We start from the raw sequence: 26,777 nt of genomic DNA, 5'->3' as shown, positions 1-26,777 counted from the left end.
AAAAATTTATTTTTATAAATCATGTGTCTATCACCCAAGTGTTGACGCATGCATGCAATTCAAACATCAGGCTTACAATAAAAGGCTCACTGAATAACTTAACAAGGACAATTCCCCCATTTTCTCTATAATTTGGAGTGGAAGAAGAAGGGGGGCAGTGGGTAAAGGGTGCAGTTACTGGGTCAATTAATCAACCTGAAAACTGTGACACAAACTCTGACGCCTAACCTATGTCTAAAAATACACAAATGTATACGAATTTGTTTTAAACTGTCAATGCCTATATTTAGGACCTTCCCAGCAAGGCTATAATGAGACTGTGTTTGAGGGCTTCAGTCATAGCAGACTCTACCATTAATCTGAAGTTAGTTAAATTAACAGCATTTAGTACTGACTTGTCAATCTCACTACTCCAGGAAATTGCACCTTGAGGCTACTAATATTGCCAATTTTTCCACTGGAGTGTGCACCCGAGTATGTGTGTGTGTGTGTGTGTGTGTATTTTTTCTCCAGAACCTCCGCGTTCATACACCATCCTTGCTTCCCGACGTCCACAGCACTTATATTATCATTTATTCTGGCCTCCTTTAGCCTTCCCGGGGGATTCCGCATAGTGTAGCTGCTCAATGAAAGAGTTTTTTAGCTTTATATTTATTTGTTTATTTTTCTGTCATGGCTCATGACTGAGGCTTTTTAAAAAAAGCGTGACAGTATTTAGAGTACATGATTGACTGCTACAGCAACATTCATTAACCATGACAAATCTGCAGCAAAACACAGTCCTGAGTGTTCTAAACAGCAACTTTAAGAAGAAAGAAGAAAGAAAGAAAAAGAAAAAAGACTCAACTAATTTTTCATTGACCTCATCTGTAAATAAATTTAGACTGATGGTACGCAGGGGCAATAATAAATTAGTATTCATTTCCTGTAATTAATGCAAACATGCCTATGAACACAGAGAATATGAATATATAACCACCTAATTTCCATTTCAAAATACACCTAACAAATTTTCACTTGAGTTATCTTCATAATATTTTCCCCCTTAATTAAAAGAATGAAATAGATAGATTTCTTTCCCACCCACCAGGGGGAAATATTGTTTTGGTCACAGGACCTGTCAAACACATTTCAGCAACAAATCTGCAGACCTTGATTCTGATTCATTTCACTGTGTGATCTCCTACCACACTTCCATATGGAGGCTGTCTTCTCTCCTACACTGACCAAGAGAGGATCCTCTGAAGTGACCAGATGACCCCATAGGCAGACCCTCATATGCTGAGAGCAAGAATCAGCCTCATAGCATAGCACAGGGATGGAAAAGTTCTATCACTGATGAACACTCAATCACACAGAGGCAGATCAGGTGAACAAGATGATGTAAATCAAATAAAGATTATGAAGCACCATGTAAAACAGAAATGTCAAGCTCCATAGTGTTTCTTGGAAAAAGGAACCAGTATAAGTTGTTATTTTGAGAATGGACATCTCTGGACAATTTTAATTCTATAATTAGACTACCATCAAAGATCAAATTGCTCAAAGATAAGTATGGGATGGTACCTAAGTTATCCATCCCTCAGAGCTCACTAGCTCCACTGTGGCACCAGCAGTACAACACTTTGTTAGCAATAAATAAATTGATAGTAACAAAATTATATCTCTAAGACAGGCATTCAAAAGCGTCTATGTGTTGGGAAGAATGTGATAAGAACAGAAAATCTAAATCAGGCTCTATCAAATGAATAGCTTTGACAGAACACAACTTGCCTCATGGGTAGCTTTTTCTAGTGCCTCTCCTGCCCCTACCGAGCTTTCGTCCCTTAGTGTTTGTCTTTCTGAACATCACAGACACAAATCTGTGCAATTATAACTATCTGTGCCTAGCAGCTAATTGGGATGCATATGACCAGAGAACAATAGGAATATCTTAATTTGATGAATTTACCAGTTAATCTAGTTGTAAATGTCACTAATTAGACTTTATCATAATAAGATAATAAGATGGTTCACAGATCCCACTTTCTCCGGGCATTCTCCATAGCAGACACTCAGATATGCAGCAGCATTTTTCCCAGAAAGAAAAGTCATCCCATTTCTTTGCCTTAGTTGTCAGCCTGGAAAGCCGAGCAATGCACCTCAACACACTGGTCCAGGAGGCCCAGGACAGGGTGAGTGAACTGTCTGCCCAGGTGGAGAATGAAGGATTCACTCTGGACAACACAGAGAAAGAGAAACAGCTGAAAGCCTGGGAGTGGAGGTATCGGCTCTACAGGCGTATGAAAACGGGCTTCGAACATGCCAGTGAGTATTCAGAGAGGACTCCTACATTTAATTAGACTTTTAACTTTACTCGGAGACAGCCAGGCCTTCGTTTTTGTTTTTTTGTTTTTTTGTTTTTTTGTTTTTTTTTTTGCCATAGTCATGGATGGCCGTTGTCAGCCTGTTTGGAATAGGGGCTCTGGGAGGCTGTAAAAGGATCTTTTGTCTTGCTTGATTTTCTGGCTCCTGATAGGTTCTCTGACCACAGCCATGAGACTTTGGTGCTTCTGGCCTCCCTCCACCATGTCATACTCATCTAGCACTTTCCACCCGCTATGCCCTAATGCCTAATGACCTGGACTGTCTGATGCCCTAAGTGGCTATATTTTGGGATGTGGAGGTGGAAAAAAATTTGTTTGCCTATTTGTCTAGTTTCTGCTTCAAGCTCAAGTTTAAGTTGTTTTCAACTCTCTCCTACATTTTTTTAATAGAGAGCTATAAACTGAACTTCAATTAATAAAGCAACAGAGAAGAACAGTCAATCAAACCATAAATTATGCTATTGTCTGCATTTCCATTCTCCTTACTGATTCTTTTTGTTAGCTTAAGAAAAATCTTTCTGGATAATACTCATTATTAACACTGGAAAGTACTGCTAAAAGAAAGAGCAGCCCCTAGTATAAAAACAAAATATGCAACTCAAACACTTGTGTAATATCATACTCTCTTTCTGGAAGATTTTATTCAAACAATAAAAAAAAATTGACTTTACATTTTAAATGTAAGGGAAAAGTCAGATGACTCCTTTGAAATTCTCTGCCTCTGCCTCAGACTATTTGCAAAAGAATAACTGACTCCGATTCAGACCAAAAAACTAAAGGCAGAGCAGTTTTCTTAAGTAGCACTTTACACTGAATACCAAATGTAAGCCTAACCCCTTCTCTGAAGCAAATAACTTCAGCAATATTAATTAAAGTTTGCTCTCAATATTAACAATTTCCTCAACATGATGATATATGGATTTTACAGAGACTCAGCAATTGCTTTAGTAAGTGCATTTGCTACTGTACCTTATTTAGCACAGATTAACATTGGAAACAGATACGTTTGTAGACTTGATGCCATTTTTCAATAATTTTCTAAATTATAAAACTCCTTCTGGGTGTTAAGAAATACCTAAGACCACCATCAGTCCTTAGAGACTGAGATTAGGGCATGAAACTTGTCCATAAGAGAAAAGACTACCTGAAATGTAATAGAAGGCAGCCTGAGAGTAAGCTGGCTAGAATCCTGTTCTGGAAGAGACCCAGAATTAGGCATTAGGAAGCCATGAGCTTTCATCCCACTGAGTTCTTGAGCAAAGAAATTGGCCTCTTTGGGCAGGAGTTTTAGCTTAATGAAATAATTTACATGAAAGTATTTCATGCAAGGTATGGAATTCTGTCTACAGATCCTGCTGTCACTTCTGCCATTCCTTTGCTGGCCCAGCCCTATCTATCTTGTGTTTCTAGGATACTTTGGGAAGGATTGACTGCTATTATTTCCCCCTTCAGAAGACATTCTAATCCTTAGAAAAGACCAGGATGGCCACAAATAAAAATCATTGAAACTTCTAATGAAAATATTCAAAAGCAAAATCTAACAGCTTCTACAAACAAATGTTCCAGGTATCCTTTGAAGAGGCAGAGACATTGTTTGAAAAGGATTTGCTATGTTAAGATCCCTGTGTTTTTCCTTCTGTCCCAGGAGCCCCCGAGGTGCCAGCCAATGCCTGTCTCACAGTAACCAGCAGCACATCACTCACTGTCAGCTTCCAAGAGCCGCTCAGTGCCAACGCAGCTGTAGTGACCAGGTATAAAGGTACTGCGCTCCTGATATCTTCTCCCTGCTTCCCTCCTAGAAGAAAGGTGTGGTTGGGGGTCCATTGTGCATTTTGTTTGTTTGGTTTCCTGATGATAGGTTTTCATCCCATTTACTTCCGGGGTTGAAATAGTTCCAGAGGCACGGATGTGAAGGAGAAACAAGGTGACTAAGAATAAGTCACAGAAAGATGAAGCCACAAGACCAGCTCCTCAGTGACTGTGCCATCCATGTTGGCAGAGGGGCTGCTCTAGGCAGAGCATAGGATAGGGATATCAGAAAAACTGAAAATCAGCCCTGATCCATGAAGCTGAGAGGCTGGAATGTGGAACATAAATAGGAGGCATATCAAGTGATGACTGTCACTCCAGGTGAAGTTCAAGGGGGTCAGAAAAAAATGAAGGGATGGTAAAATGGTGGTAAGACCCATAAAGGCTCCAGGGTGGAGGTAGCATCCAGGCCTGGCTTTGAAGGATGGCCAGGATTTGGACTGAATGTAAATTCCAAGTGGAAAGAAGAATGAGCAGTTATAAAAACAGAAAATTCTGGAACAAGTAGAGGAGAATAAGGAAATACATAGAGGGAATAGAAAAATAGTATGGCTCTGGAAGTGCCTAGGTTCATGAGGAAGGGAAGTGAAATATAAAATTAGAGGGTGAAACCAAGGCCAGCAAGTGGTGGGGGTCATTGTGGGCTTTCATTCAAGGCCAAGGAGTTTAGTCTTTTTGTGATGAACTCTGTACAGCCATTGAACAAGATAGGTACGAGATGGCAAGTGGGCTTTTGAAAGCTGAAGTGTCAGTACTTTGTGTGATGTATTGGAAGAGTTATGGACTTAGAATAAGGAAATAAATTAGGAAGCTTGCAGGACAGAGGTTGTGACAGCCTGAACAGGCTATAGAGGCAGCACTGGGAAAGGAGAGGAAGAGCCCAGAGAAAGAGACTTTGTAGGGCGTGACAATGATGACAGCCACACTTTCAGGGCACCTACCACACACCAGGTGCTGCTTAAGACTGTCTGTATTATCTCTAATCAATTCACACAGCTACCTAATGAGACAGTACTGTTGATTTCCCATTTTACAGACGAAAACACAGAGAAGTTTGAAGAGTGTGCCCAAAGGCTCACAGCACATCCAGAGTCTCACATTATGTTGACTCTTGAATGTGGAGGCCAAAAGAAAAGAAAGCTATTGTCCTGATTCTCAAGAACATATGGAAATAACCTGTACAGTTCTATTCAAACCTTGTCCAGGTACCAGGCCACAGATAGAATTTCTACATGCTCAGGCCACTATTGCTCCCTCTACCTGCAAAAATGCCCAAGTAGAGCATGTGCGTAGCTTTCTCTTTCCAAGGGTTTCTTCCTAGGAAATCCTCAGGTCTCTGTAGATGTGACTCTGTCCATACCCTACAGATTTCTGGAAACTGGAATTCTCCACACAACTCCACTCTGTTTGTAATGCCTTAGGTAAGACAGTATTTACTTGGTTATCATTGGGTTTTCCGTATCAAAGAGAAGGCAGCCTGAGGGTACGGTACATAAATGCAGTCACCCAGGATAGCCTCCCACAGCCATCCTTTGCAACATTTCTGGTACTTACTCTTGTTTGTCTCTTCTGCCAAGGCTGATATTTCAGAGAAGTATTTGGAGGCACTGTTAAGACATGGACATTTTCCCTTTTTTCTGTCTCTCTCCAGCTCAGGATTTTGATGAAGGATTTCATCAATGCTGCCCAACTTGACATTTCCTTCTTACACTTGATTAGTGAGCTATCAGAAGCTAATTTATCCAGACTGTCAGCTATTTAATACTTGACCATAATGCCAGCAAAATCTATCAGCATTCACATATTAACACTTCTCGTCTCAGGAGACTTGCTTTTGGGTGAGGTTGAAACAGAAGGTCACAAGCAGGTTTTGTTAGTGACTGGATAGGATTAATTAAAAATTAGAAATAGAATTGTCTATTGCATGATGGAGTAGGTTTCCTTGTGTTAATTTATAAGGGCAGAAATTCAGTCCTTAACCTGATGCACTCAAGGGTTATTGAAACCAGCAGGCAGCCCACTGCATCCACAGAGACAGCTGACAGTTTTTAATTCAGGGGTTAAAATAATTATTTAATTGTGAAAATATTAGTGACATTACCCTGAGACAAAGCTAATTTCTTTTTTTTTTTTTGCTTTATAAAAAAATGAAGAGGGGCTGGGGATGTGGCTTAAGCGGTAGAGCGCTCGCCTGGCATGCGTGGGGCACTGGGTTCGATCCTCAGCACCACATAAAAATAAAATAAAGATGTTGTGTCCACCGAAAACTAAAAACTAAATATTAAAAAAATTCTCTCTCTCTCTGTCTTTTAAAAAAATGATGAAGAAACAATTGAGAAATCCACAAAATGAAATGTATCTAATTAGTGAGAGGGAATGCTCAACTCTGCAGTATTTAGGGTTTGGCAAGAGCATCTCACCCTACTCTTCAGAATTTCTGGGTTCAGCAAAACCCCAAGCATATTTCAATAACTGAATGTTTTTCTCTTTCATGCTTAAGCCGGTATATATTTGAAAGAAAATCTGTATTCTTATGTTTCCTATTTGTTTACACTCAACTCACCAACACACTTTCTGAGAGTTTGTTGATATACAGAAATCTTTTTAATAGCATCTCTTTATACTTTATACTTTTCTTCTTTAGAGTCCAGGGCTGTGCACCAGGCCAACTGCCATCACAATTTGGAGATTAAAGGTGTCAATTATAGCTTAAAACCCAGCAAATAGTTTTCAGTGAGAGCCGCAAGATTTTTCTGTCTGCATTTGTCCTGAATACAGTAAAGTAAGGTGTTTCCCAGAGTATCCTCTTTGGATTCAAATCCTTGCATCTTTTAGCCTCATCTCACCAATTTCCAGGGCTTACAGAAAAAAAAAAAAAACTAGAGTTATTTCAGGTGCTTTGATGCTTTGGACAAATGCCAGAACTTTGTTCCACATGTACTCCTGAGAACCTTGGGTACCTGCCTGAACCTTTCATTTACAGATCAGATGTTATTTCTCTGCAGACTCAAAGCAGAAAACATTTTCAAAACTGAATTTGCTGCTCCTTGCAGGATAGAAGTGTGTCTTGTAACAGGTGCAGTGCAGCAAGGCTTCTAGAGTATAAAACATTTTCTAGTTTTATTTTTAAAAGTGGGGCTTGAAGTGGTGACACTTTTGTGGTTTGCTGATTACAGTATGCTGCAATGGATCCACAGTTGTGTGTGAGTGGAGTCCTGGTTGTGTACATGCCCTTCCCCAACTTTCTTCCCACCTCAATCCCTAATGAATTAGAAACCACCATCCTAATTCTTCCCTATAAAAGCTTGTAAAAGCACATTGTTTAACTGCTCTTCATTTGATTGCATTATTTAAAATAAAAAAGGATTCATCCTTGCAAAAGTAGCCAGAGCCTTTCAGAAGCTGGTAGTGTATCTGCCAGTGCTTCTTCAGACCACCACCATTGAGTTATTCCTCAAAAGGAGAGGAAGCCAAAGAATTCCAGAGAGCTATCCCAGGGCCCTTCAGTTTCCAAGTGGGAGAGTCCACCACATGCAAATTAAAACCTTCAGGGTCATCACTTATAATGATAGTGTCAACTTGATCATGACTTGAAGACTGAGGACCATCTTTCTACAAGACTTGAGACAACCCTGACTTCATGGGGCTTGGGTGCACATCACCCAGTGATTTCTACTCTTTTCATTCTTTACTGTTTTTTCTTCTTATATCTTAAAGTTGGAATGATATTTGTCTAACAAAAAAATATATATTGCATTAACAGATATGGTTATTGTCTATGTTAAAGTAATTGAAGAATTAATCTAATCAGAAGCATAAAGTAACTGCCCTCATTAATGGATTGAAATGATATGATTTATTGAAGCAAAAAAAAATATATAAATTTATTGAGCCTGTTTGGGTTTCAGAGAAGGGGAAATGAGGCCAGAGGTTTGAAGATGAGAGAGCAACAAAGAAAGGCAGAAAATGTCACGAGCAGACGACACAAAACTCAGTGGATTGACACTGTTTGCACATGGGTGAAAACATGAAAGGGAGTTGAGCAACTACTTGCATGTTGGTTTATACAGCAGATTCAGTGAAAGAGGGAGACTGGGAAAGTGAGGAGCAATACTGCAAGAGCCATTTCCCCAAGCTGCTAAGGCTTCTGCTTTCTCAATTGTCCCAATTTCCTCTGCAAGTTATGGAGTGGTCAGAGTGCAGCCAATTTATTCTCCAACAATCTTGTGAACCACTTTGATACTTTCTCCAGTAAGATATGTCATTTAAAAAAGCTTATTTTTACATTTTCAATATTTTTTTTAAAAATTAGCCCTCACACAATACAGTACAGAATTATATAAAAATCAAAACCTGCCTTGACCCTTCCCCCATCTTCACCTCCCTATCACAAAGTTCATCTTTGTAATAAGTCTGATGCATGTATTTATAAATCCTTTCTTTATTGAATGAACATATAGGTAGTCATAAGATTCATAATGATGAATGATGTTTCAGTCAACAGACAACTAAATATGGTAACCCCTTAAGAGTATGTTGCCTAGTGATAGAGACATCTTAGTCTGTGTAGTGATACTCCATGATATCTGCACATTAATTAATGTATTCCCATAATTGACACACAAGTGTATATACAAAGGTGTATTCATTTGTTTGTATACTCTAGTATAAATATTATCACACTCTTTGCTGAATCTTTTCCAGCTCATTAACATTTTTGCAGTGCATAATATATCATATACCTGGGTTTTTGTCAGTGTGTTTGGATCTTCTTCATCCTGTATAATAGTTGCATAGTATTCCCATGTCATGAGGTGTAATTATTCTTCTACAGATAGATTTATGTTGTTTTAAATTTTTTGTCTATTATACAATGTTGCAATCCTTTTATTCATATGTGTCTTTTACTTGTAAGAATGGTTTTCCCAGACTAGTTAACCTGAAGTGTAAGGGTTTAAGTATTCATATACTCTTTCATTAATCTGTCCATATCTGTGCAAATACCACATAATAACTTTATAGTGTATTTTAACATCTTGTACGGCAAATCCTTCCTCATGGTAACCTTTTTCAAAATGCCTTTGTTATTTACACACATTTTCTCTTCCAAATGACTTTTAGAATTGGCTTGTCAAGTTCAGTCTTTAAAATCTTATTGGGCTTGAATCATATTTAATTAATTTGGGAAGATTTCCCATCCATGAGCACGTTTTTCTAATCAAGTTCAATTTTATGTATTCAGAACAGTTCAATCATTTTCTTATGGATCTTCTATACTTCCTGCTGAGTTTCAAACCAGATATATTTTATAATTTTTATGACTATTATGAATGAATTCTCTTTTCAAGATGTTCTTTAATTGTTGTGGGTCAGTAGAAGAATATTGCTAATTTAAAAATCTTTATTTGGCTGCTTTGACAAAATCTCTGATTCTTTTTAGTAGACTGGCCTCTCATGAATTTATTGGTTGTTGTGGTTGTTTGTTTGTTGTTTTGTTTTTTTATTTTTCCAACTTCAAGAATGAAGGGTTTGTCTCTTACTAATATTTTAATATTATCTTTCTATTTTTGATCTCACCTCACTAATAAGAATCAATGTGAATTTTTGTTCTCAGTATATTTTGAAGGGTAACTGTAAAAGCTGATATCTATCTCTCTTACCTGTTTTTGATAAAATGCATCCAATATTTTACTTTTAAGTATGAGGTCTAACTACCAATTTCTGGTAGGTACTCTTTATCAAATTAAGATAGTTTTATTTTCTTTCCAACTTGCTAAAAGGTTTTGTTTTATATAAGAAAAAGGTGTTAAATTATCTCATGATTTTTCTAAATTTTCCTGGAAAATCATTAATTTCATCTGGATTATGACAGTTGACATATGTTATACATAGTACTTTCACATACATTTTAGATCTTTGTAATTATCATCCTTTTAACATTTCAAAAATTGTATATTTGTACCTTTACTCTTAGACTGCTGAACATTTGTTTATTTTATTGGTTTGAAGAATTAACTTTTGATTCATAAAATCTTTTTTTGCTTATTTTCTACTTTATTAACTTTTTTATTTGGTCTGGAGTATTTTGTAAATTATCACTTTTATTGACGATGGTCAGTGAATACACAATTTCTACTCTAAGAAATGGACTGATGCTCTTTCTGTGACCCAAAATATGATGTATTAATTTTTTTGATGCTTGCAACAAAAAGACATTAGTACTTCACTGTGAAAGTTTGTCACGTGTATCTTTTCAATCAATCGTCATTCGTAGACTATTGAGTTTTGCTTTCTCTGTGAAAGGAAAGAAAGGCAAAATGCAAAGTATTGGAACCCTCGACTCCAGGCTCAGATGCACTTGGTTTTGAAATCCAACTTTACTACTTCCTCATTGTTGGACCTTTGGCATGTTACCGGAAAACCTCTGTTTTATCACTTTACAGATAAATTTAGAAATTTTAATTTTTGTTATTTTATGTTGTTGATTTCTGCTACTTTATTTGGGTTTGCTTTACCATTTCTTTACTAGTTCTTTCATAATTTGAAATTTTAATTCACTCGTCCTTTATTTTTCTTGTTTTCTAATCTATGAATTTAAGGCAATAAATATTTCCCTGAGTACTGTTTTGTCCATATCCAAAAAAGTTTAAAATGAGATGCTGTGTTTTTCATTTATTTCTATATGCAATTCATTCTATTTCTACTTTAATTTTTTTACACAAATTATTTTAAATTTCCCAGTAGCCAGATTATACTTGCTCTATTTTTATTGTTATCCTCTAATTTTTAGTATATTACATTAAGAAATTTTAAAATAGGGACCGTATCCCTTGGGGGATTTTTAAATTCTTTTTAAATTCTTGGCTAACAACTGACTCAGTTTTACATGTGCCATACACAATGTTTGAAAAGCATGTGTAAACTCCCTTCAGTATAAAGTGTGAACCTGTGTGGTGTTGAAGTGCTTTTTTTTTTTCTTAAAGTATTTGTCCTTTTGATCTTTGATCTCTGGGAGAAGCTGCTTTGTCTTGCCTCATTCTATTTCTAATTTTCTCTGTAGTTAAAATTGTTTTATATATATTTCCATTTACCTATTGTCTTCACTCCCATTACTTTCAGCCTTTCTATAACATTTGAAATACATTTTCCTCCTATAAAGAGTATTTATTTACTCAATCTGGGGCTTTAAGAATTGCACTGAAAGATTTAAGACGAAGAAACAATAATCATTTGCTCTCTTTACTGCCCTCTTCTTTTAACTTGTTTAGCTCTGGTAGTCACTACACTAACTGATATGGCTCTGTGGCTATTTCTTGATTTGTCAGTTGCTGGTCTTATTTGTGCAATTACAACTATAATAAAAAAGAACCTGACACTCCCATAATCAGAATACACTCATCTTTATGCTCCTATTCTCTCACTCTGTGAGTCAACAATGTTTTTTATAATTTATGAATATAGAAATTTTTGAATTTGCAAAATCAAGTAGTATTTTTTGATTATATATCATTTCTTAAATCTCTCATTACATTTTACCCTTTCCTATACTTCTCACCATTATATTCTCAATTCCTTTCAAACAACTCTTTCAGAGTATTTGCTGTTCCCAAGAGCAATACTTATTTTCTCTCGCAAAGTACTCTCTGTTTCTGCTCCAGTAAATAAAATAAACAAATTAAAACCACAGTGAAGTATTACTGCATACCAATCACAGTATTCATTTTTTTTAATGGTGATACCACCAAATACTGGCAAGAGTTTGGAAAAACTGGATCATTAATACATTGCTAGTAGAAATGCAAATGGTACAGCTGCTCTGGAAAAGAACTTGGCAATTTCTTAATAAACTAAACATGCAACTACCACACATCCTACCATTACCACTACTGAGCATTTATCCCAGAAAAATGCAAGTTTATATTCCTACAAAGCCCTCTACGTAAATGTTTATAGCAGCTTTCTGTCTAACAGTCAAGTGCTGGAAACAATCCAGTTGTCCTTCAATTGATGAATGCTTATACAAGCTGTGATCCATCCTTACTATAGAATACTGGCCAGCAATAAAAAGAAACAAACTATATACACAACAACCTGGATGAATCTTCAGAGAATGATACTGAGTGGAAAAGCTAATCCCTAAAAATCTCTGATTCCATTATATAACATTGTTGAAATGACAAAAATTACTAAAGTAGAATACATATTAGTGATTGCCTGGAGGAGACAACCAGGAAGCAAGTAGATATGTATTATTCCCATTCTTATCTTCTAGCTAAGGATACATTTTAAAACACCTTGTTAGCCTTTTGAAGAATTTGGAGAGAAATAGGGGAGTCAGTTTGGCATCTTGATGCAATCTTTAAATCACTTCTCCTTCTCACGCAGACTATATGCTCAGAAAACATGACCTAATGCTAATATTAGCCCCACACTTGTGAACACATATCTGCTGTTTCTAAAAATTATGTAAGTTACCAAGCGACAAACATGAAACTGGGTTCTTACATCAGCTGGTAAAGGATTACTCCTGACACTGATTTCTTCTTCCTGTTATATTTGGAAAATCAAAGACTCATAATGTAATAGAAATTTTGGAATATGAGAGTTTTTACCTGAAGTAAGAGTTCCTTGAAGGCAGAAGTTTTGACTTTTTTCATTTTCATTTCTTCTTCCTACCTGCTACATTCCAGTGGCACTGGACTTCTTTTTGTTCTTAAATCAGATCCTCCTCCACAGGCCCTTTGCACATGATGATCCCCTGCACTGGGAACACTGCCTCCCACTCACCTGCTCACTGATAGCACAGATCTCCATTATAAGTTATTTATTAAAAAACATTTTCTAAGTATCTACTATAAACCAGGACCTATAACTTACAATACTACACATTATAAACTTATAATTTGTAGAATTCTGAATTCTGGTACACTCTTCACCTTTTCTTCAAAGTAATGTTTACAGCTTGCACCCATCTATTTATTTATGTGATATATTTTAAAATTTAAAGATATTTCTTTATTATAGAACTTCTTAGTATTTCCTATATGGTATATGTAATAACACAATTTCCAAATTAATTTGGCCACCACTGCAATTCATGAAAAAAATGTTTCATGGAGCCCTGAGAAGATTTATACCCAGAATTCTCAAACTGAGCTGCCCATTAGAATCACTGGAGATTCATGACAGAACTCCTTTCAGCTAATCTGAGTCTTTATAGAGTGAGAGCCCAAACAAAATATCTTTTCAAGAGTGATTGAGTGATTTTAATCTACAGTGAGGCTGAAAATATGTGACCCATTCTACTGTAAGCCCCACATGAGCAGAGATCTTTTGTTCATTTCTATATTCCTAATACTAGGCATAAGGTCCCAAAAATATGTAAAAGTACTAAATTAATTACTTTTTTGCCTTAAAAGTTTAGTGATACTTATTATGTAGCAGGCTGTATTCTAGGAAGTGGAAATATAACATAAATAAATACAACATAAATAAGCAAAGAAAAATCTCCCTGTAGAGCTTACATTTCATGAAGAAACACATATCAAGGGGTTACTACCTAGCAGGCCATGTTCTAATGACTTTTCTATGTAGTAGTAATCCACTTAATCCTTACAACACACCTTTGGCAATGTTATCACCCCCAAAATCATACTTAGGGAAACTGAAGAGCAAGGATGTTAAGCAATTTGCCCAAGGTCATAAGACAAGTAGGTGGCACAGCAGAGAACTGGACCCAGTCAGCATTGCTCTGGGGCCCATGCTCTGACCACTGTGCAGTCCTGGTTTATAAAACTTCTCTCAGTGAATTAACAAACAGATACATGAATCAGTCTTTGACTCACCCACAGTCTAGCAAAGTGTCTAGTTCCTAAAGGCAAACCATCAAGTCCAAGTCCCATTTTCTACTTCCACATGTCCCTTAGAGGGAGTCTGCCAGCCTGAGCTTGGACATCTCTGCATTCAGAGAATGCACCACTCTGTAAGAGAATCTTTGCCATCATGGAATAGGAGTTTCGCACCCTTACAACTCATGCCCTTCATTTCAAAATCAGGTCAGCTGAGTCATGGATAAAATAAACATACTGTGGATACAATGAACACACTATAGGAATTCCTAGTCTCCCCGAAATTTAATACAGTATGGAAAATTTTAATAATCAACTCCAAAATAAATAAACAACTGTTAAGATGACTTATAGTCTGGCCACTAAGCAGACTAGGGGTCTATCCAGCTTTCTCAGTCTCAGGACAATCTCCTTTTGCTCCAGAATGTAGATCCAGCATTAATGTCAGGAGTTAGAGAATCATATTTCAGAAAGATTGTTATAAGATTCACTTGGTATCCTAGTATACCCAGCCTTTTGCTGAGTCCTTCTATTCATGAAAACTTCCCCCATAACTCTTCATGGATTTTAGCTCTGATCCCCATGTCACCCAGAAGGACTCCTAGCCAGCAGCTCTTTAGCTGTTTGGAAATTGCTGTCACACACCTCCTTTTCTTTCTTAGGTCATTCTGCTCCACACTATAGATATCCCCTGTTCCTTTCTTATGGCAAGGTTTCTGACCTCATCCTGGCTTCTTCACATGGAACTTTTCTGGGTGGGGCCCACAGGTTGAACAAAATCTGCTCAGAGCCTTAGTGTCTCTGAGAGCAACAAGACTGAGTCATCAGCCTTTAGGACACAATAGCCTTCAAGTAATACACCAGATGTTTGTCTTATCCAACATTTCTGTAGGGAAAAGTCCCATAGAAAGTTCAGCACTAACCCCATCTTTGGACATGGTCTTGCAATCCTCCAAGCCTCCTTGACTGCCTAGTAGACTCCCATCACCCTTCAGAACTTTGCAGGCACATTGTCTCTTCATGAAGCCTTCACTGGTTTCCACCTCTCACCCCGAGCCAGTTAGTACATCCTCTGTAACACTTGAGTCTATTTTCATTGAGAACATCACACAGTATCACATTTATCCGCATGCCTGGCTATATAGACAACATGAGTGCAAACAGAAATTGTGTCTTTTTAATTTTCATCCTCATGATGCACAGATCCAAGGAAATTGTTGAACCAAACTAAATTCTTGAAGAAAAAGAACTACAAAAGCAAAAGTTCTGGGTAAAGACAGGAAAACATAAGAATAGGTATTATCTATTGTTGATTCAATAAACCTATGAGTGGCCTTTAGGTAGGTACTGTGGGTACAAAGAAGATGTAATGATTTTTGCCATCAGGGAAAATATGGTCAAGTGGTCATTTACTCACTTATCCAGCCATTCATTCATTCATTTATCAATCATTCAACAAACACTTTTGAAGTTCCTACCAGGCACTTTTCTAGTCATCATGAACACAGCGTCAGAAAAATCAGCTCAGTTCCTCCCTAATGGAATTCCTACACCAGCAGCTCTGGACCGTAACCTTTAGGCATCAGTTCCTTCCCCGGGCAGCAAATAGGGTCCCGTCCATCCTCGTGCCTTGAAAAGCAAGGGGTATGCAACACTGAGCAGGATAAGCAGCTCAATTGCTTGTGGAGCTTTGAGGCTAGCAAGGAAATCAAAACTCACCAAAATAATAACTCCCTTTGCAATATAAAGTAAATAAAGTCTAAATTTGGGCCCCAAGTGTTAAAGCTAGGGTTCTCAGCTGGCTTTGTCCTACAGTGTCTTTGAGTGAGCCTCACCTCACTTCCCTTTCCTTTGTAAAGAGTCCACAGCTCTCTTCTCAGACCCCAGCCCTTGTCTTCACCTTCACCCTGTGCACTAGGCTGGCTGCCCCCAGCTCTCTGTCTTCAGCACATTCACCACTGGAAAGTTTCTGCAAATGTGACCACTTCACCAACTGAATAGAGCAGCTTATTACTCCTTCCTCCCCACACACCCCTCCGGAACTTTGGAGCCATGAAGCCTCTTGGCAGAGAAGGAGGCCCACCCGACAGCTCTTTATTGCCATGCAACTGTGAGATTCCTCCCCACACTTCCTCCTGGGGACAAGTCAGCCTGCCAATGGGGATTTAACAGCAGAGCAGTGCACGGTGATGTGCCAATTCCCCCTGCAGCCCTCCAACCAGCTCCAGCCCCATCCCCACCTCCTACCGCCATCCCCACCCTGGTCTGAACAAACTGCATCACTTACCCCCTGGGAGCCTGGCAGTTGCTGAGCCCAGACGCCTCAGGGGCTGGTTAGTTTCCAGTGGCCACAGTGGCAGGTGTCCATTCAAGGCAGACTCTGTCCTCAAGTATGGCTCTGTCCATTACTGCCTGACTGGACATGCAGCTGGCACTGCAGATGACGAGCCACTTTCCAGGCTACCTTCTCCCCACAGACATTTTTCTCTTGAATCCTTTTTAGCCAGACCCCTTTACAGCATTATAGTTTGTCAATAGCCCGCGACTGCTTTCTAGAATTTCTCTCCAGGAGAAAGTGTGTTTTTCTAAGAAATAGGTGTTCTAGCCTGCAGCCTAGTTTCATGTGAGGGCTGAAAAATGAAACAAAAATAATCACCCTCAAGTCTAGGAGCTGAGGGGCCTCTCTACTCCCTGAAGAGTGCTTCCTTTTGCAAGGTGGGAAGTAGGGGGTAGACTTTTGTGTTGTTTTCATAAAATTTTTCCAATTATAAAAATAATACAGGCCCCTTGGGTCAGACAATTTCCAGCAGAAAACAGAAGCCACACTCAGCTTGAATTTTGAAGAAATTTTAAGGAAGGGAAGATTGACAGAGAGGTGAGCAGGGTTAGTGATGGACAGGGACAACGGAAGCACCCAGGACTAGCTATACTGGGTGGCCGCTACCACTGCTATGCTTGAAGAGGAGGGGTTGGAGGAGGCTAATCAGGAGCTTCCATATGAAAAGCTGACCACAGCCAGACGGAGGCACTGCTGAAACAACAGGACACCTGAGGGCAAGGGGCCTAGAAGATGTAGCTGCAGGCAGCCTATAGGAGACACTAAGGAGACACAGGAGGTCATCAAAAGAGTTCTGAAGTAAAAAGACAAGCAACTCTGGAGGCACCTGGAAAAACCAATACAAAAGTTGTAGATATTGCAAAGAGCAGAAAATTTAAAACAAGAAAAAAAGAATCACCCTTAGTTTTAGATCTGAATGAACTCTACTCCTTGAAGGAATATCAGTATTTCTGATGTGTTTATAATAAAGTTGAGGTCACATATGTAATAATAATGGTGAACACTTCTTGAGCCCATACCACATGCCAGGCTTTAGGTCAGGGCTTTATAAGCATGGCTTCTTGCAAATCTCACACAGCCCTATGGAAGCATGGGAAGGACTAGTATGGTCCTCTCCTGATGAAAGAAGAATCTAAAGCATACAGGAACTTGCTGGAAGTCTGAGAGCCAGTATATGCTGCAGTCTAATTTAACTCCAGTCACTAATTCCAGAGACTTTACTCAATGATTACACTACCCCACCAACTTTACCCCGGCTCTTCTACTCACATGAGCATCCCAATGCTGAGTTTTGCATTGAAGCATTTTAAATCCACATGTAATATTACAGGAAACATGTCAATATGTATTTTTTCCTTTATCAGTTGTTGGTTGTTCAAGCTTCTTCCCATTGTTTTATGATTATAAATGTCACTGACATATATATATATCTCTTTATTTAGAGTTTTTCCTGCATTTTAGAATATTTCTTTAAAGACAGATCCCCAGCATGATTTTTCTCTAGTTTTAAGTCACAAAATTGCTGATAGTTAAATGTGGGCATGGGAAATAATATAAAAACTCTTTTTGACCACTCTTTCCTCAAAAATAGAAAATTATAATTTTATAAAATTATAAAATTAAATTTATACTCTTTAAACTTAATATAATAAGCCAAAGAGCTCAATTTTTAATAAGAAATGCAAATAAATAGGTAAAGATTCATCACCCCTACCTAGTCCAACAGTTCCATGCTAAATGGAAACATATCCATGAACACTGAGTACATGACACATAGGAAGTACTGCTGAAACAAATGGGATTGTGTCTCTTATATCCCATCCAACATTTCAACGTCTTTGATTACTACACATATACACAGATACAATTCATAAAGGGAACTTGGGTCACACTTTAGACTGCCAAAGAAGATCTGTCTATTGACAAAGGAAGGATTTGAACTTCTCTATAAAGTGCTTTAAATTCTAAAGATGTGCACTTGCTTTAGGAAAATTCAGTACAATAACCAATTTTCAGTGCAATAACCAATGAACCACTCAAGGAAATGAGAGGAACTCTTTGCTTAAAAAGGTTTAGCATCACTGGCAACTGTTTGTCAAAATCTTGATTTGCCTGTTCTACACAAAGTGCTGACTACAGCATAGTATTAACTAAATCAGATGACAAAATGCCCCTGGTGCCATGACCCACATAGGTTGGCATCATTGCTAACTTTGGTAACAGAGTTGGGTCTGCGCTAGGGAGGGCCTTATCCAGGGTAAGGAGCCCCAGCCAGGAAGTGAGGAAGCTCTTATGCTAGTCCTGTGTTCTATTTAGCTAGGTGACCTCGCAGGCAAGTCATGTCTCCTCTTTAAGCTTCAGTTCTCTTCTCTGAAGAAATGAGAGAATAAAACCAGACTGATCCATGGAAACTTGGGTCTCCATGGAGATGCCTCAGGGACAGTATGGGGTAGGAAAGAAGCAGATGAGGAAGATGTTACAGACTCCACAGATGAAATTAGGTTTTCCTGTTATACCTTTTAAGGCCCCATGTAAGTTTCTCTCAGATTCCTTTTTCCACTTTGTAATTTTATCTTTATTTATTAATTGCTTTATATGTTTTTCTCCCTAGATTGTATTCTCCATAAGGGCAGAGACTGTTCCTATTCAGTTCATCATTATTAATCCAACAAGTAGCACAGTGCCTGGCACATTGTATGTGTTCACTTATGGAAAGAATGTGTGAATTCATGCCTTTTATTTCTGGCCCTAGAGGTGCTTGTAAGTTTGGAGATGAATTTCAGTGAAGTATAACTGATATTTTCCTCATCTTTTCCTTATTAAACCAAATGAAAAGAACTGTCTCTGATTTCTAACTCAGCCCTGACATATTAGTAACTGTTTGACCTTGGGTACAGAGGTCACAACTTCTATGAGCTATGGTTTCCTGGCCTATAAAAAAACAAGTTGACACGTGATCTCTCAGGTCTCCCACTGTTACATTCTATGATTTCGCAATTTCATCCTTTTCTCAATCTAAAGATTAAATAAAGCTGATGGTCCTGCCTAGATTTAGAACTAAAGAGCACACAGTTAATCTATTTGCATGAACAATCTCTCTGATTAAGATAGATAAAGAGGATTCCAAGATATTCTGAGAGGTGTGACCATGAATATGCAAAGACACACAACTAAGAAGCATTCTGTCACTGTGCCACCTTTTAATCTTGGTAAACATTTCATTCCCTCTGAGCCTCAGTTCTTCATGTATAAAATAAGGACAAATGTATCCATTTAAGTTGCCCTATGCAATGTTATGAATATCAAAACAAATGATACAATGTATGTGAAAATGCTTTGTAAATTATAATGTGCCACATAAATCTAAATTGATGCTATACTTATGTTATCAGGTTAACATAAAGGTAATGTTATTAATACATTATAAAGCAAAAACATTTAAACAGTGCAGTGCCTGGTACATAATAGACCAATGAATAGAAGAGAAAATCCATAAGTAGTTCAAATAAAAGATTTTAGTATGAGATAAAAGTATTATTACATATCAGTAGGGAAAAATATATAACACAATAAGAAGGCTACGGAATTGGCATCAGAAAAATAAAATGAAATTAGATTCATGTCTCACAGATTACTCTAGGATAAATTATAAAGTAACTACAGATTTCAGTGTCAAAATAAAATAAAACATGAATGTTCTACAAGATAACATGGGAGACATTTTATAAAATTAGAGTAGAAAAAACTTTTTTAACCATGATTCAAAAGTGAGAATAAAATCAACTTAAGAAAAATTAAGGTTTTAGCAGAAACAAATATAAACAAAGATTTTTTAAAGTCAAATGTTTATATGGTGCAGGTTCATTTTAAAAATATATATCTAGCTCTTGAAATCTACTGAAAACAAATGAGGAAAGAATATTTCACAGTTTTTAAAGAAAACACAAATGGTCCCTAAGCATATAAAAGATTTTAAAAGTAGGTGCAGTGGCACATACCTGTCATCCCAGCTGAGGCAGGAGGATCTTGATCTGGGGAGTTCAAGGCCAGCTGGGGCAACATAGTAAAAATTCAAATTATCTTGTTATAAAAGAATGCAATTCAAAACTAACCTGATACATCACTTTTCATATTTAAAAATGTAGAAAATTCAAAAATTTAACACATACTCTATAAATTGACCTCTAGGAAATACTCAATTTCATATAATGTTGGTGGAAGTTTAAATTTTTATGACCTTTATGGAAGGCAGTTTGTCAATATCTATCAAAAGTACAAAGACTAATAACTTTTGACCTCATAATTTAAATTAGGGGAAGTTTATGTACACAAAGACTGTAAGAATTTAAAACATAAATTATATCACAGGCAGTTCATAGGAATAAAATATGAAAATATAGACTATCTTTCCATTAAAATATGTTAACTAAATAGTCATACACATTCATACAAAGCACCTATTAAAAAAAAAAAGAATGTGGAATCCCATCATTAATCCATATGGAAGCATTTTGATATGGTTTGAATCTTAAAGGCTCCCCAAAGGCACAAGTGCTAAAGACTTGGTCTCTGGTCTGTGGTGCTACAAGGAGGTGGTAGAACTTTTAGGAGGTGGGGCCTCATTGAGGGAAGTTAGGTCTCTGGGAACATACCCTTGAAGGGGATACTGAGACCCTAGACCTTTCTTCTCTCTCTTTTATGCTTCCTGTCTGTCATGAAATGAGCAGTCTCTTTCTTCGACATGTTCCCACCATGTGAACTGTGTTGCCATAAGCTCAAAGCAACAGAGCCAAGCAGCCATGGACTGAAAACTCTTAAAAACTCTAAGACAAAATTAACATTTCCCCTTTATTAGTTGTTTATCTTAAGTATTTTGTCATAGCAATGCAAAGCTGATTTATACAAAGCTGATCTCCAAAATATATTATGTTTAAAAAAAAAACAGTTTGGTGAATGTGTGTATGTGTGTCTGTGTGTGTGTGTATGAGCACACACACACACACACACACTGCTATCTTTTGGGTAAAATGGGAAGAGAGATCTATATTCCTATTTGTTTGAAAATCTTAGTCTAAAAAAATACATAAGACAGTAAAAGCAGTGAATGGGTATGGTGGCATGGCAAATCTAAAACCTGGGAAGATGATAGATCAGAAATTAAAGGAGACTGTATAACTGCTTATAGTTTTCAGTTTTTAAGCCATGTAAATCTATTCAAAACACTCAATTTAATAAAAAGACCAAAGTAAAAATGAATTTCGCATCTTCTATAGGAAACTGCATGAGGTAACAGAAGAAAAGGAATGAAAAAAGCCATATCAGAAGACTACCATATAAAGGAATATTCTTTAAAGATTACATAAGGGCCTTCCACAAGGCAAGCCCAAGTAGAGAAACACTTTTCATCCCCTGCCCAGAGGTAGAAAGTATTCAAAAGCATGTACCTGAAAGAAGAGAGAAATAGAACAAAATTTTCTGTAAATTTCCAGTGTTTTTCCTGTTTTGACAAACAAGAGAGAACAATATAATAAGCCAAAGTGGGCAAATATTTAGAATCTTTCAGGGAGAAAGAAAAGAAAAATCTGTTGCTATCATTTCTATGACGGTAGTGGGTGAATTTCATGGAGCAGGCTCTCATACTAAATGAAATAATAAATTTCTCCAAAGGAGTCTTTTGTAGTGCTTATTTAAGCTATCAGGAAAGTGAAGAGTCTTAAGTGACAAGAGTGTTTACATATTTAATTTTTGTGTAACATTAGAACCATAAAAGCTCTCTCTTTAAGATGGGGAATATATGACACATGCAGTTAATTTCCACATTAAATTATTGAATGAAAAACACACACATTATCCATTGCAACTCCAGGATTAGGTCAGGTCAAATTTTATTGCTTTTGGCCAAGGGCTTTTGTAAGACTTGCAAGGCTAAGAGCAGGTACAGTGTGATCTTTGGTATAAGTTATAGACTTCGAATGAGGTTGTGAGTGGGAAAATACTTAGCATTTCAGAGGTAATTTCATGAAAGTCATCATGAGCCCAGTACAACACCATGTTGATTTAACTGGAACTTTATAAGATCACTTTAGCTCTGGTTTCTGAAACTGCCAAGGTTTATGTATTCACCTGACAATAAATAACCAACTTTTTATAGATTGATCTGAAATGAATGCTAATTTGAATTAGCCCCAATCAGTTTCTGGCATGGGAACAGATAAATATGGCAAGGGAAGAAAAAGGAGAAAAAATGTGGATGATTCTGCAGCTCAGAGGTTCCAAAAATAAGCATTTCATGGGCGAAAGGTATCTAAGAGTACCTGTCTTCAAACCAGATGTGAGCATGAAAACCAGAAACTGGGTTTGATTATTCTCTAGAGTAAACAAAATTGGTGTCTAATAAAAAAAAAAAAAAAGCAGTCCACCAAACAAGGTATTTTGAACAATGAACCATCCCTCAAATTGTTCTGAGAGAAATATAGTAGAAGCAATAGCAGCAATCATAGGAAACATTTGTTGAGTCCTTACTATGTGTTAACTAAATGTTTGGTGTGTATTATCTCATTTAATCCTCTTAATAATCTTATTAGGTAGAATCTAATCTTATCTTCATTTTTCAGATGAGGAAATTGAGGAAAAGAGAAATTAAGAAGTTACCCAAGTGTACCAGCTAGTACATGGTGAGGCCAGAATTCACATTTTCCCAGCTCATGCTTTTAACATCATGTTTGACCTCTGTCAATCCTAAACAATTCTAGGCTTTCATTGTTCTATAGTGAGTCAGGGCTTACTAATGATCAATAGATTCTTTGTATTTCATATGGCTTCTTAAACATAGGTTCAAATCAAGGGGAATCAACTCCCAGCTTAGAGCCACCAAAGTATTGAAATACTAAAGTTAAAATATAAAAGGGTTTTTAACACTATTATAAAGAGTTTCTGGCTACATTAACTATAGATCTTTTTAGTTCCATACTTCTCCATCTGAAATAATCTTAGAACTAAGGTTTCAACCCAATTTCTATATGTTTTCTTTATCGAATGTAATTACTATGATTTGTTTTTCAATACAAACTTTCTAGAAGAGTATTTTATTAAGCACAAATAGGTATATGAATTTCTTACATTTGTCAATCACATGTCCATCATAATATTCAGAGTGTCTCTTTGAAAATCACTGAAGTTGTTTATAGGAGTTTTCTCTACTTATGCCTATTTTTTAATAATATTATCTCTATTTCTTTTCTTTGAGACACTCTTATTAAACCTGAGCTTCTATTATGAATTAACATAGGTATAAATTGCTGGCAGTGGGTTAGTATCATAATACCTATGAAAATGAGAGAATCTTTTATGTGGACCCACCAGGGATCACATAGGAAGGGAGGAAGGGAACAGTCAGATTCTTTATGGTCAGAAACTACATCCAACAGACAAATATTGTGAAAAAGAAAGTGAGAAGAGAGTCAGAGACACTATATTAGATTATTGAGTTAATAGAAGCTTTAATTTCAATTCCCTGTTTCAAAATTATTGACAAACAAAATAGAGAACTATGGTTTTAGAGTGCAAAATAGAGAACTATGGTGTAGTCTGTGATGATGTGACATCCTTCCTGATTGCAAAGGTAACCAGCTTAGAAGATTCTGTGCAGATGGTGAAATCAATACAAAAACAAAAGTTCCTCCTCCCCACTTAGACAGGGTTTGACTACAGGGATTAAAAATGACTAATAGCCAGGAGTTGGGAGGAAGTCATGAGATCATGTTACTTAGAAACACAAAATGGTAAATGCTTTTAAGATTCTAAGTTTGAATCTTAAAATTTATTTCTCCATCCTATGAGACTCCAAGGAAGCAGCTGGATTGTAATAATCTTAAAATCTCATCTAAGGACAGTGTGAGCTTACAGGAAGATGAGTTAGATGTACTTTTCCCTATTCTTTCTGTTAAATACTACTAGAAACACCAGGCATTGTATATAAAACAAGCCTAAAAAGACTCTGAAAGGTGAAGGAAAGCAAGCAGAGAATCTAGAGACCTCAGGACATAAGAACTACTCACAGAAGTGGTTTCCTAGATTGGGAACTGAAAATACCTCTTATAAATCTCATTTATTTAAAAATGTGTTCCTATGATATTTAAATAAACCCTGATGAGGGAAAGCCTTCAGAAATTAATTAGGATCTCTTTTAATGACATTCAAGTAGCCTCATGACCCTTGCTCCTCATTAAGCCAAGTTATTTTCAGACAGCTTGATCACAATTCTATTATGCCTAATTTTAAATAGTAATAATCTTATGCCTGATTTTTCTGAAATATGAGTTTGATAAAGGAAGAACAGGTACTATTTTTTAAACACAAGCAATCACAATTCCCTTCCTCAATTATGTAACTTGGTTCCCAGTTCCTCTACTCAGTAGCTGTGTGACCTTTAGCAATTTCCTTAATCCCACTGGCCTCAGTTTCTTCCTAAAATAGAAAGCTAATGTTTCAAAGTCAAATGTCTTCAGAGTCATAAAAATGGATCTACAGTTACCTAAATAATATATAATTTTAAAAAAAATAACTGAGACTACAATAACCATTAAGCAAGAAAAAGGCAGGCCAGTTTTGAGAATTGAAACCTCAAATGACAGACTTTTCTTTACACTGGGTTATAACTAAGAACCTAGGAGAATTCTCCAATGTCCATGTTCCTTTTGTTGTCCAAGGAGTTAGGTCTTACGATAGTTTGTCATATACATGGGAGGATGAGCCTGAAGTCTTCATCTTTTCTACATGAATATTTCCTTGAATCAGAAGATACTATTTTTGCTTTGTTAGCTAGGGGAATCCAATTTCTGGCAACTTCTATGTGAGTAGTTTTCCATTGGATAATTCTAATTGCCTAATAGAAATTGTCAGAAGCTTCTCAGGATTTTCAAGGAAATTTACTTGATCATAATTATTAAATGGTTTCTAGAGGTATCCTTTTATTTTTGTGTGTGTATTTATTTATTTATTTTTATTTTTATTTATTTTTTTTAGTCATACATGACAGTAGATGCATTTTGATATATAATACATACATGGAATGTACATACATCAATCATATTGTCTATTCTATTCTGCTGCCCTTCCTATCCTCCCTACTCCTCCCCTCCTCTCCCATCCTTTCTCTCTATCCAATCTAATATGACACACTTTTTTTTCTTTTTCTCATTACAACATCATATATGTATTCTGTATAACAATGATGTTCTCCTTCCATCTTCTGTGCAACTCCCCTTCTCCCTCTTTTTCCCTCCCACCTCTCTTCCCTATTTAGTGGTAGTCTTCTTCTCATGCTCTTCCTCCCTACCCCATTTTGAGTCACCCCCCCTTATATCAGGGAAGACATTTGGCATTTGTTTTTTAGGGATTGGCTAACTTCACTTAGCATAATCTGCTCTAATGCCATCCATTTGCCTGCAAATGCCATGATTTTATTATTTTTTAGTGCTGAGTAATATTCCATTGTGTATAAATGCCACATTTTTTAATCCATTCATCTATTGAAGGGCATCTGGGTTGGTTCCACATTCTAGCTATTGTGAATTCTGCTGCTATAAACATTGATGTGGCTGTCTCCCTATAGTATGCTCTTCTTAAGTCTTTTGGATATAGTCTGAGAAGGGGAATAGCTGGGTCAAATGGTGGTTCCATTCCCAGCTTTCCAAGGAATCTCCATACTGCTTTCTAAATTGGCTGCACCAATTTGCAGTCCCACCAGCAGTGTATGAGTGTACCTTTTTTCCGCATCCTCGACAGCACTTATTGTTATTTGACTTCATAATGGCTGCCATTCTTATTGGAGTGAGATGGTATCTTAGAGTAGTTTTAATTTGCATTTCTCTGACCGCTAGAGGTATCCTTTTAAATGATATTTCATCCCATTATTTTTAAATAATTTTATTCTTCCATATTTAAATAGTCAATTGCATTTGACAATGTAATGCTAAATTCTTTGTTATTTGGTAAGGAATTTGCCAAAACCAAAGAATGGCTTTGTGCTGGTTTATGTTCTTCAACATTGTAGGATAAAGATTTGGCCTAATAGATCTTTTCTCAATTTGTCTCATCTGATTCTAGAAAAATCCCAACCCAGTAAGAGCTAACAAAAGAATTGAGATTTTTTTTTAATGATCTTAACAGATGATCTTTCATTTTAAAACAGAATAATTCAGAGTGATAAAAGGGGTAAAATCAAAAATAAATAAGTCAATTTTGGACATGGTTTGATTTAAAATGTGATGAGATCCTAAAAAGTAAGAATAAAATTATAAAACATATTAAAAACAACATACAATAAATAATAAATGAAACCCCAGGAATCAGCAGCATTATGAAAGAAAAGCACTTGTCACCTGGCCCATTCTATTCCTTTGAAACAGAAGAGAC

General features: G+C 36.8%; 1 protein-coding gene across 2 annotated transcripts in view; it reads left to right on the top strand.

Moving 5' to 3' along the window:
* Ankfn1 (ankyrin repeat and fibronectin type III domain containing 1) overlaps positions 1-26,777 on the top strand; it is a 336,634-nt gene that overhangs the window by 218,684 nt on the left and 91,173 nt on the right. For both annotated transcript variants that reach the window (XM_048788565.1, XM_048788560.1), the window contains 2 exons: positions 2,113-2,307; positions 4,012-4,125. In XM_048788565.1, coding sequence (XP_048644522.1) covers positions 2,113-2,307; positions 4,012-4,125 — 309 coding nt within the window. The remainder of the gene's footprint in view (positions 1-2,112; positions 2,308-4,011; positions 4,126-26,777) is intronic.

This window comes from Marmota marmota, unplaced genomic scaffold (genome assembly GCF_001458135.2).
Source record: "Marmota marmota marmota unplaced genomic scaffold, marMar, whole genome shotgun sequence".
Taxonomy (NCBI): domain Eukaryota; kingdom Metazoa; phylum Chordata; class Mammalia; order Rodentia; family Sciuridae; genus Marmota; species Marmota marmota.
This window is presented reverse-complemented; position numbering and strand designations above follow the sequence as displayed.